We start from the raw sequence: 11,493 nt of genomic DNA, 5'->3' as shown, positions 1-11,493 counted from the left end.
AAGATTTTTATTTGTTAAAAAAAAAAACAAGACCATGTATATAAAGTGAGGCTCTTTTCTAGGTTTATTCAATTCCAGAGTTATTGAAAAACCACAATAAAAATCATCACCTTGGATCTCACTACTACAGACAACTCAGACAATAATCTGGCTGTGGTGGAATTTGGGAAAAATTAAGGCATGTTGCTATTTTATTTGAGTATTAGTTAGTTAATAGAGGTAGTAGTTCATTATTGTATTATTATGCTATTATTGTATTATGTTATGTTATATTGTATTGTATTAAATGCATTATTTTGAGTTGTGTTGTTTTTAATGTCATATACTTAAACTAAAAAAAGAAATTAATAAAAGCAGCATAATAAATAATAACCATTGATCCGAATAGTTATAATTTCATCTAGAACTATTCAACTTCAGGAGATGGATTTTGCGTACGAGCAATGCCAAGAATAAAATGTGAAGTTAATTAATTACGACATAATCAAATGGTAAAATATGTTGTTTAGTTAGCACCAGTTACGAGGTGATTATGAAATGGATAAAATGACATTACTGAAATGAAGTATAAAAACTTTAAACAGCTATTATTGAAATCCTTCAAAAAATGTTGAATTATATTAAGTTTGTAAATAGACAGCGAGATGAGTTTTAATAAAACCAACTATGGCATCAGTGCCTTTTTGTCATTTTCAGTCATAGCCACAAAAACCTGTCTCATGTAAACAAAGCCAAAGTTGGCTTGAGATGTGAGAAAACCAGCCAAGCATATGAAATTTAGCTGAAAGGGATAAAACTATTCAGCTTAATTATTAGAGCAGAAAGACAAAATTATTTTGACATTTACGTGTTTCATTATGATTTCATCTACCAGACTAGCAAATACTATGAGTACTATTTTATTACTATAATAGTTATATAATATTAATCAATTAAATTAGCTGAATTGACCAAAGTTGCTGGAAGTTGTTCTGTCATTGAAAAGTCATATATCAGATATAAGTACTACTTCTGAATGAAATGCAAACAAGAAGCGGGTTTGTAAACATTGACGGCTGTACTTGGCTTATACGGCACTTTGTTTATAAAAAAAATGTTGCTTCATTACTACTTGGCATTGTCAATGGCAAGATTTATATCTAAAAATAAAGAAATAGTGGTTTTAAACAGCAAGAGGAACTTCACAAGTGATATGAATCTGCTTCAATACTTATATTGGCTTACAATCCTAAGAAGGAATGGGATCACTTGGCGGTTTCAAGTCATTTAAGTTGAAAAAGGAAGCCACTTGGTCAGGTAATTCTGCCAATACACTCTGAGCAAGGGCACCGGGTCCTGCCTAAAATGTACATAAAGAAAATTCACTTACATATAAATTTTACAGAAGGAAAAAAAACATGCATTGAGTCCATAACTTACATTTTGAAACTCTCTGAAAGGAACAAACTGGACAATGTCCCTCATGGCAGCCACACCTGCAGCCGAGCGCAAAAGCCCGTCATCTCCATCCAAGAACTCCATGGCAGTGAAATCTGCCCTGCCCACTCCAACAATAATGATGGACATGGGCAGACGTGAGGCTCTCACGATTGCATCGCGAGTCTCATCCATGTCTGTGATCACGCCGTCAGTAATAATGAGCAGCACAAAGTATTGCTGTGAAAGAATTAATCAAATAATGAATATCTCTTTCCAAATGCTGGAATTTGAGAGCTTCAGATTGGATACTCACTGAGGCAGTTTGCTGCTGTAAGGCCTGGTTACCGAAATGGGAAACATGGTTGATGATTGGGGAGAAGTTTGTTGGACCGTAGAGCTTTATCTGTGGCAAACATTGCTGGTAGGCTTGGACCACACCTTCAATACCTTAAAATCAAATTAAAATAATCAACAATGCTTTACAGATCACAAATAAAGTTCAAATTTAGTGTCTTGCATCATTGTGGATGTGTGGTATGCAAATGGGTACCAATTAATACATTAAAAAATGTTCCAAGTGTTGCTCAATAGAAAAATATCAAGATGATGTGATTGTTCAATTTATGGATCAACATTTTTTTTGTCAATTTTACTTGTGAGGCAAAACTACAAGTTATGGGTTTGCCTTAAAATCATGAATTGTGGTTTGCAATTGTGTTCATTTGGTTTAAGTGGTTTCTATCAGACTGCAATGCTTCATACAAATCCATCAATCATTCTAGCACTGCTTGTCAAAAAGTGTTGGCCTTATTACAAGATACATAGTGCACAATTTGTGACTTATTTTAATACAATCCTATTCAATTACCTTCACAAAATGGATTGGAAGAATTGAAGTTCACAGGAAACTCGTGGCTGACCTGAGAAAATAAAACAACATCTTAAAATGATCTGATCTCATCAACTATCAACTCAAATGAGTCAATTGTGTACGATGTCTCTGCAAAACAATGATTATAATAATAATAATAATAAAAAATACCTGCCAGGTAGGAGGGATTTGTGCTCCAAACCCCAAAACAGGAAACATTTTATCGCTAAACAAAAAACAACAAGAATTACACGTTGGACAAATAATAACTGGAATCAAATTAGTTATTTACCTGTCATAGTCTTGGATGACATTTCCTACTGCAGTGATAGCTGAAAGGTATTCATTGTAGCCATAAGAGTGGATGTAATGGAGGGACTGTGGAGAATTGGGGTCTCCATTGGAGCCTGTGAAGTCAATTGCGATCTGGCTTGGGCACAAAAGTGAATATAAATATATTACAAGCTATTAATAATATGCTATAGAAAAGAAAACTTGTACTCACAGTGAAGTTGATCTGACAACCTCCAAATATGTAATCGAGGAAAGTATACTCCTTTATGATCTGAAAAGGGGAAATTAAATAGAAGGCTCCAAAATTATTTTTTCAATTCTATGACAATCTTTGTAAAGTTAAAATAAGTACGTAACTTCATATTTAAAAAAAGTACTGATTCGCAAGTACCTTGCATTGTTTGATGACTATAATACCAGAATTCTTGTAGCTTTTTTTGGTCTGTTTCTTCTTTCCATTGATACATTCAAACTCTGCCTGATTATGGAAAAAATAGGTTCAAATATTCAGGTAAAATCCTAAGATAATCATGCTAGGAGTGAAGATGGAGCTCACTGCAAATGTTTGTGATGCCTGCTGTATTTGGCTCAGAGTGGTCTGAAAAGAACCAATAAAGTTATGGGAGCCATTGTTCCTGTAGTCAAAACAATCCACCTGGAAAAAAAAAAGAGTGTGGCAAACAGCAAGAAATCAGTAAACACGATGATTCCCAATATGGAAAAATAGTCAACAATCTTATAGGATGAGACAAAAATATTTATGATGGCATTCAATACTATGATTTAACACATCAAGCATAAATCTACATGTACATAGAATGCATGCAGAGTACCAAATAAGCATCAACACCAACAAGAAGTATCATATTTGAAGTTTGTGATATGGGGTAATAGAATCAACAATACCTTTATAGATTTCTCCACATCACCTCCACAAAGTGCTTGAATTGGGATTTGGAAAGGTCTCCATGCTGGATTTAGGTTGTATTTCACCACCTATAAGGACGGACATATAGTCATATGAAGCATACAATGTAATTAGACACTTAGCGGCCTAAAAACACAATTAAAAATAAATAATGTTTATCCCCAACACAATTTGTACCTCTGTCCTGTGAGCCAACAGCCATCCTTTTTCTGTCTCCTTGTAGAATTCCAAAAAGGGGTCAGACTTGCCAAAAAAACTCTGAAATGTTCAAACACACAAAGATAAAGTCCCCCATTTACTGAGCAATGTAGCATACACCAAATACCTTTTTGTCAAGTTGTCTTCCCGCGACTTCAAATCGCACCACCCTATTGTCTGTTCTTTCTTCCGCATGAACCTAACATTAAAAAAAAAACATTACCATCAATGAAATATAGTTTTGGATAATAATAAGAACTCTGATTTGGAATAATTACAGTCATGGTTCCAGCTCCTGCAGGCCTTTTGTCTTTCATAAATAGTGGCTTGGTTAGATTTCTTGAAGACACAACCTGGGTAGAAAGGGACAAAAAGTCAGAATTATCAATACTAAAATTTATAAAAAATAAAGTACTTGTAAAGTTCAAACTACGCTACTGTACCTGCCCCATCGTGCATTCTAGTTCTCCTAAGAAGTCAGCATCTTGCAGACTGTCGTTGTCATCGTCAATATCATAGACTTCAAACCTCAACTTCTGCACCATCTCAAAGTGGTAATCGATGACAAATGTCTTGGAAAACTTGGGATTGAGGCAGTTCATGATTTTCTCTGTCCGACCAACCTAGAACAAAAACAAATATCTATGAACTATGTATGGATTTAAGTATTTCAGGGTAAAAAGGTATGATACTTGAGTCCATGTACATACACTCACTGACACACCAGTCAATTACAGTGATCATATCAGACAATATCAAACCAGAACAAAAGACACATTAGAGTTGTGAATGAAAGAAGACTACGTTAATTTGGAATGTGGAACAACGACAGAGTCAAAAATTCTAAATCTTCGACGTCATAACAATGTGGTTAACCACTGCTATTTATTATATGTTGCCAAATTGGGTGTGCCCAAATTAATCTCAAAGCCATATACGATACTATTAACACTTCCCACCTTCCAAAATTCCGAATTCATTTTCTGAACCACTTATCCTCACAAGGGTCGCGGAGGGTGCCGGAGCCTATTCCATCTATCTTCGGGCACAAGCATTCATGCTCACAGTCAAACTTAGGGGCAATTTATGGTGTTCGACCAGCCTACTCTGCATGTTTTTGGAATCTGGGAGGAAACCGGAGAACCCAGAGAAAACCCATGCAAGCCCGGAGAGAACATGCAAACTCCACACAGTGAGGACCCAGCTGGAATCGAACCCTCGCTAATCACTCAGCCACCCGAAATAATATTAATGACATGAATTACCATTATTTCTATAAGGTGTTATTGTAGAAGCAACATATTTGAAAGAACAAAAATATCAAGGTAATCAATGGTATAGTGATTTAGATGAATGCACTGACCTCCACCCAGCTGCCTCCAGATGTGCTCATATACAAAATACAAAGTGGATCTGACTTGGAAAAGGTATCCATGTCCATCAGATTTTCACAAGAGATGCTCAGGGAAACCCTGGTCACACAGTTAGCTGCCCCAGGAAGGGGGGGTCCCATTCCGGCCATGACAGCAAGGCAGCCCCACCTACACAAGACCTGAAAGTTATGGAGGAAACGTGGATAAGAATATAATAATACACAAGGACGATACTAACACAGTAGGAAGCAGTTCATTGAGTTTTAAAACTACCACAACCCCTATGGTTATAGAATGGAATTAAGGCACAGTTATACAAGTATAAATGAGATTTCCCAACATAACACGAACGTTGATTTTGTCAGGAAATCAAGTAGATTTCAAACTGCGTACCGTGCAATAAACTGAGTTTCAAAGTCTGATTGTGAGTCAAAGTTCAGTAATAACCGTGTATTTAACTATCCAGCATTGCTAGTGAGCAATCATTAGTTAAGAAAGCAGAATAAACCATTCCACATTCCACTTGGCTAATTCGGAAAAGCTTCTGGATCAACAGCAGCATTGACACTTATTCACCATTGCTATAACTTAAGTAGTTTTGCGTTAGGTAAACGCCCATCAGAAAATACATTTTAATCAAATAAATGTTGTTTTTGCCTTTAACTCACGTCGCAGTGCAGCAGAGAAGGGGAGTCGAACATGGGCGTGGCCTTGTACGCTCGTTTTAGTACTCCACCCGAGCAGAAAACATGCGGAAAAGTCTGCTAAAAAAGTTTAAAAGAGAACGCATAGTTACTCATTTATTAGCAGAAGTGGGTGTAGGTCGTGTGTAAATGTATTTCTCCACGTAATCCAACATAAATATAGAGCTGAACTACTACTACTACACATCCGATTTATCCCACAAGAGGGCGACAAAGGGAATAAAATATTTTCCATTTCACTCAGTCCTTAGCATTATCTTTCTGTAATGTTATAGTAATTATTTCATGTACTACATTCATTCATTCAAAAAAAGTTTTTGTAGTGAGGAGTGTAAGATAGTTTAACATAAAAAGATACATACATGAATGGGAAAGTTTTAATTTAAAATGAAGAAATGAGATTCCAAAAATGACAAATATAAACCCACATTTAACACAAAAACTAAGTAGTAATGGCAATCGGTTGATTCACTGAGTCAACTAATTGCCTGCCATTGATAATGATAAACATCCCCATTCATTTAAACCGCGAGAACTGGTTATAAATGGGTTAGGCATCAGTGCCAATGACAGTGACAGACGTCCAATTTTGAATGGCAGTAAATGATCATTGCCAGCTTCTCCCCCTTTGAAAAAGTTATTGGACATATTTTACTATCCATAGCAGCTAATGAACAAAAAAAGGAAAAAGATAAGTAAGACGCCGATAAATAATTCATCTTTTTTAAGGCTGCTTTTAGCTAACACTCTCAAAAAAAATAACCTTTACTGGCTGGCCTCGTTAGGTGGTTTTAACTTGTATGAATTGAAGAAGGACGACACTTGCTCGGGTAACTCTGCCAGGACACTTTGGGTGAGCGCCACGTTGTTTCCCTGCAAGGACAAAATTAGTAAAAGAAATATACATTTTCTATTGGTATCTATTGGACTTAATTCAATTATTATTATAATGATAACCAGTATTATGACACTGGGCTTGGAACTTACATGGAAACTTCTAAAAGGCACAAACTGGACAATATCCCGCGCAGCAGCTTCACCGGTGGGCGACAGCAGTGCTTTGTCGTCACTGTCAAGGAATTCCATTTCACTGAAGTCTGCAGCACCCACGCCTACGATGATAATGGACATGGGCAGGCGAGCGGCTTCTACAATTGCCGCTCGGGTCAAGTCCATGTCCGTGATGACGCCGTCTGTGATGATGAGCAGCACAAAATATTGCTGCAGATGAAAAAAAAAGTCATTAAATTAGCAGATCAGTGACAAAGCAAAATGTTTTGACGACCAAACTTACTGCAGCTTTATTCTGGTAGAGACTTTGCCTGGCGATGCTGGCTACATAGTTGATAACTGGGGAGAAGTTAGTTGGCCCCCAGAGCTTTAATTGGGGTAGACAATGCCTATAGGCTTGGACCACACCTTCAATGCCTGCACTCACATTGTACACTCAACAGTGAGATAAAAGCCGAGGTGGATTTGTTTGATTCCTGGTTTTTGACATGATAGCTTACCATCGCAGAATGGGTATGATGGGTTGAAATTGACGGGAAATTGGTGAGAAACCTGTGTGCGTATGACAATTGACATTGTAACGTCCTGAGAATTTAATGGTCCAAAAACTCAAAACTGTATGTGATGTATAAATGAATCTACATTTCATCTTTAGCATTTTTTTTTTACTTCATACCTGCCAAGTTGGAGGAATCTGAGCTCCAAACCCAAAAACTGGAAACTTTTTGTGACTAAAGAGAAATTCATACAAACAATGACAAGTAGGTAGCAAATATTAGAGGAAAAAAATTACAGGATAAATTAGATATGAGTTGTCTTTTGGGTAATATTCCACATAATTACACCCATATTGTCCTTGCCAATAATATTAACAGCAACTCTTCATTTTTTTTTGTTTAAAAAACTTTGCCTGATCACTTTTCATGGTTTTAATCTAATATTTTATACAGAAAAGTGTTAAAAAATATGAAGTGTATTAACATTAAATTAGTTTCCTAAATAGTCTTTGAAAGTCAAGATTGACATTTTTGTATGCATTCAATTTAATTGACAAAATACAGTATATAATGCATGACCCTTAAATTTCCAGCCTTATAAAAGACCAAAATTACAAAGATATGGAAACAGCTGATATTAAATATAAGATAAAGTAGAGTAATAATGTACCTGTCATAGTCCTGGATGACATTACCCACAGCCCAGATTGCTGACAGGTATTCATTAAAGCCCTCTGGGTTGATGTAGTGGAGGGAATTGGGTTGATTGGGATCACCATTTGAACCAGTGAAGTCAATGGCAATCTGGCTCAAGACCCCAAAACAGATAGCAAAGTAAGCCATGCTCTTTACATAACATTGATTTTCAATCTCAGCAGATTCAAAGTGAATGAGTCTAAATCCTTTGTCCACAAATGGCCCTTTTAAGACGACACAAATCAAACAAGTGACAATCATTTTGAACTCACAGTAAAGTTGAGTTGGCAACCACCCATGATGTAATCCAAGAAAGTGTATTCTTTTTCCACCTAGAGAAAGTTGACAAAAAGGGATTCCAATGTTGTGTATGCACTGTATCAATGGAATATTTGCTATACATGTCAATGCCTTACCCTACAACTCTTAATGAAAATGACCCCAGAGTTTTTATAATCTTTCTTCTTTAGCTTCTTTGGGTTGATGCACTCAAACTGAATCTGTCATGAGAGGAAACATATTAGATACATTTAATTACACAAATATAGAATGCCATCACAGTTTAAAGGAGAGTGTACTTACAGGGGAAACATGGGTTGCAATTTGCATTTCAGCAAGAGTGGTTTTAAAACTCCCAATAAGACGGTGGGAACCGTTGACATGATAGTCAAAGCAGTCAACCTGGGGAAAAATACATATTTCTAGAGACAATAAATGTGATGTCATGAGAGAAAATTAAGTTAAACAGTGTTTTGAGGGTTTTTTTTCAATGATTATCTAAAATATGTGTATCTTTTTATTTTAAGCATCCAAATTCTTCAAAAGTCTTGGAAATATTCAAGCTCAAGTCATCACTCATCACAATATCTTAATTGTTTTTTTAAATACATCAATTATATACAGTAAATAAGATATTACACTGCCTGGGACCCAATAATATTAAATAGTATGTAACAGTTAAAATTGTACTGACGGAAAATGCATTGCATTGCAGTGTATTGCATTTAAGGTCTGTTGTTAATGAAAAAAAATATTTAAAAAAAAAATAGTTTAAACTACTATTGCAGAAGTTAAATGATATTGCATTAAAAGAAAGAGAAAGTAGGTCAGTAAAACATGTCAGTTTTTCCTCAGGTGCAATGAGGACTATATAGGATTTGAAAGTGTCAAACACTAAATGAAATAGTGACAAATAAAAGGAAAAATTAAAAACAAGCCAGACCTTTATGTGATGACCTGGTGAACTGTGCAAACACACACCAGCTGGACTGTTGCGTTAAGTATGAAAGTTGAATAGAAAAATGCAATGGGCAGATATTAGTCACTTTAGTAGGCTGCAGGAGACACTTCACATATAAGTAGGAGCAAACAATTATTCCATCATAGCATTCTTCTGAGGAGATCAGTGCAACAAAGATGAATATCAATAAATGGCACTTGCAAAAAAAAACACTGTAAAAATTGAAAAAAATATATTCTACCTTAATAGTTTTTTCAACATTTCCTCCACACAGAGATCGCAGTGAAATGCGGAAAGGCCGCCAAGTCGGGTTGAGGTTGTTATTGATCACCTATAATCCAAACAATATACTGTATGGGCTATTTAATAGTCAAAAAAGTATGTAAATTTTCGAGTCATGGTTACCTCAGTCCTGTGAGCCAGCTGCCATCCAGTGTCTGTCTGCTTGTAGAATTCCAAAAACGGGTCGGACCACCATAAAAACTGAGAATCCACATTGTACAAAAGTTTCATGTTTGTCATGTTTTGCCAAATCCATATTCAGTATGATTGCTTATTACCTTTTTATCCAGGTTGCGGGCACACGCCTCAAAGTTTGCTACTCTGGTGTCTGATATTTCTTCAGCAGCAATCTAGGAGGGAAAAAAAGCATTAATTTATACTTCAAGCTTCTCCACTGATAGCTGATAGTTTCACAATATGCTTACTGTAATAGTACCACGTCCTGCTGGCCTGCCATTCTTCAACATTAAAGGTCGAGTCATCTGCTTGTTAGAAACAATCTGCACACAAAATACGAATTATTGCATAATGATGAAACGTCAAAAGAATGACGTGAAAAGAGGAGACTGACCTGGCCAAGAGTGCATTCAAGTTGCCCGAGAAAATCATCATCTTCCAGGCTGTAAGTGTTGTTATCGATGTCATACACGCAAAATTTGACCCTCTGCACAGTCTCGAAATAGTAGTCGATGACAAACTTTCTTGCAAATTTGGGATTTAAGCAGTTGAGGATCATCTCGGTGCGGCCCAACTGAATGGCAAACAAAAGGAAATATCATTAGATAATTTTTATACAAGTTTTTTTTTCTCAGAATGATAGTAGAGTGGTTGTGCATTAGGAGACTTCAGACCTCATGCCACTGGGAACCAGAGGTATTGATGTACAAGGCACAGAGAGGGTCAGACTTTGAGAAGACGTCCATGTCTATGAGGTTTTCGCAGGAGATTGTTAGTTCCACACTACTGGGCCAACAGGCGTTACCAGTCGGGACTCCGCCGGAAGCCATGTCAGCAAGCTGCTTGATAGAAGAAGAAAAAAATAAGAAAAAATACTAAGAAACACAGAAAACCTATGGTGGGGGTCCAGACTACAGTGAATATAGTCACTGTATTCACTGTAGTGTGTGCACTGTCAGTGAAGGTCCAATACTATATATATTCGTCTTTTCGCCGCTAGAGGGCAACCAAACGCATTTTTATTTCGTTTAAAGTTTAAACACATGAAACACTTAGCATTCGAGTTGGCATGAATGAAATACGACTTAGAGACTCAATTTGAGTATTATTTAGCTATTTCTTGCGTCAAATTACGATAAGTTCAGTGTCATCATGACCAAATGACATTTCGAAAAAATATCAGTGGGTGTGGCGTTGCCCAAATAGTCAACCGGACAGTCCGAACATATTCACAAACAGTTGAATTAGTTACTTACTTCAGTAAAAAAAATCTTGTGGTTGTTCCTAAAATGTAATCTTCTTTAAAACCAAAGCTTTCGTGAATATTACACGTGTTGAGCTGTATCAAACAAGAGCTGAACAAGCACTAACAAACAAGCTGGTGGTGGGAAGGATGGTACTGAGACGAGAAATAGACAAGCAATGTGCACTTTCAATTTTATCGACCATTTGTTCTGGAAACAATAAATAATTGTGTGCTGATTTTTAGTGTTTTATTCCCGTATTCAATTTTACAGTACTAACAAACCCTTAGCTACCAAAATATTTAGTTTCAAGGGTGCAAATGTACAGGAACAATTGTATGGTTAATGTTTTCTACCGACTGTATTTGTAAGTGCACGGAACATTTTAATGAACCTTGGTTCGGCCCCGATTGGTTCTGCACATGCGCATAAAGGGTCGGCGCACGCCGCTGCCCGTTACAATTGGGTAGACATACAGAGCATGCTCATCAGAATTAAAGATTTGCATGTTTTTAAAGGTTTTATAAATATCTACAATTGCACCTTTTGAACCCCTCAA

General features: G+C 36.4%; 2 protein-coding genes across 3 annotated transcripts; both read right to left on the bottom strand.

Annotated features, from left to right (window-relative positions):
* Positions 1 to 45: 45 nt before the first annotated feature.
* LOC144209570 (copine-3-like) lies at positions 46 to 5,806 on the bottom strand. The gene is made up of 16 exons (XM_077735972.1): positions 5,752 to 5,806; positions 5,074 to 5,262; positions 4,154 to 4,333; positions 3,989 to 4,063; positions 3,838 to 3,909; positions 3,690 to 3,770; positions 3,491 to 3,580; positions 3,141 to 3,239; positions 2,976 to 3,062; positions 2,796 to 2,855; positions 2,583 to 2,716; positions 2,462 to 2,516; positions 2,288 to 2,339; positions 1,733 to 1,866; positions 1,420 to 1,656; positions 46 to 1,339 (listed from the first exon to the last, which is right to left on the bottom strand). Exons 1-16 carry the CDS (start codon positions 5,782 to 5,784, stop codon positions 1,229 to 1,231), a joined length of 1,689 nt encoding a protein of 562 aa, XP_077592098.1. The 5' UTR covers positions 5,785 to 5,806; the 3' UTR covers positions 46 to 1,228.
* Positions 5,807 to 6,150: 344 nt separating this feature from the next.
* LOC144209568 (copine-3-like) lies at positions 6,151 to 11,340 on the bottom strand. Of its 2 annotated transcripts, none has more exons than XM_077735970.1 (16): positions 10,947 to 11,340; positions 10,365 to 10,532; positions 10,085 to 10,264; positions 9,939 to 10,013; positions 9,792 to 9,863; positions 9,637 to 9,714; positions 9,473 to 9,562; positions 8,574 to 8,672; positions 8,408 to 8,491; positions 8,264 to 8,323; positions 7,966 to 8,099; positions 7,475 to 7,529; positions 7,299 to 7,350; positions 7,082 to 7,215; positions 6,775 to 7,008; positions 6,151 to 6,660 (listed from the first exon to the last, which is right to left on the bottom strand). In XM_077735970.1, exons 2-16 carry the CDS (start codon positions 10,518 to 10,520, stop codon positions 6,553 to 6,555), a joined length of 1,611 nt encoding a protein of 536 aa, XP_077592096.1. In that variant the 5' UTR covers positions 10,521 to 10,532; positions 10,947 to 11,340; the 3' UTR covers positions 6,151 to 6,552. The 2 variants fall into 2 exon arrangements, with proteins under 2 accessions (XP_077592096.1, XP_077592094.1); XM_077735968.1 differs by having other exon boundaries at positions 10,365 to 10,529.
* Between the last annotated feature and the right edge of the window lie 153 nt (positions 11,341 to 11,493).

This window comes from Stigmatopora nigra, chromosome 16 (assembly GCF_051989575.1).
Source record: "Stigmatopora nigra isolate UIUO_SnigA chromosome 16, RoL_Snig_1.1, whole genome shotgun sequence".
NCBI classification, from domain to species: Eukaryota; Metazoa; Chordata; class Actinopteri; order Syngnathiformes; family Syngnathidae; genus Stigmatopora; species Stigmatopora nigra.
This window is presented reverse-complemented; position numbering and strand designations above follow the sequence as displayed.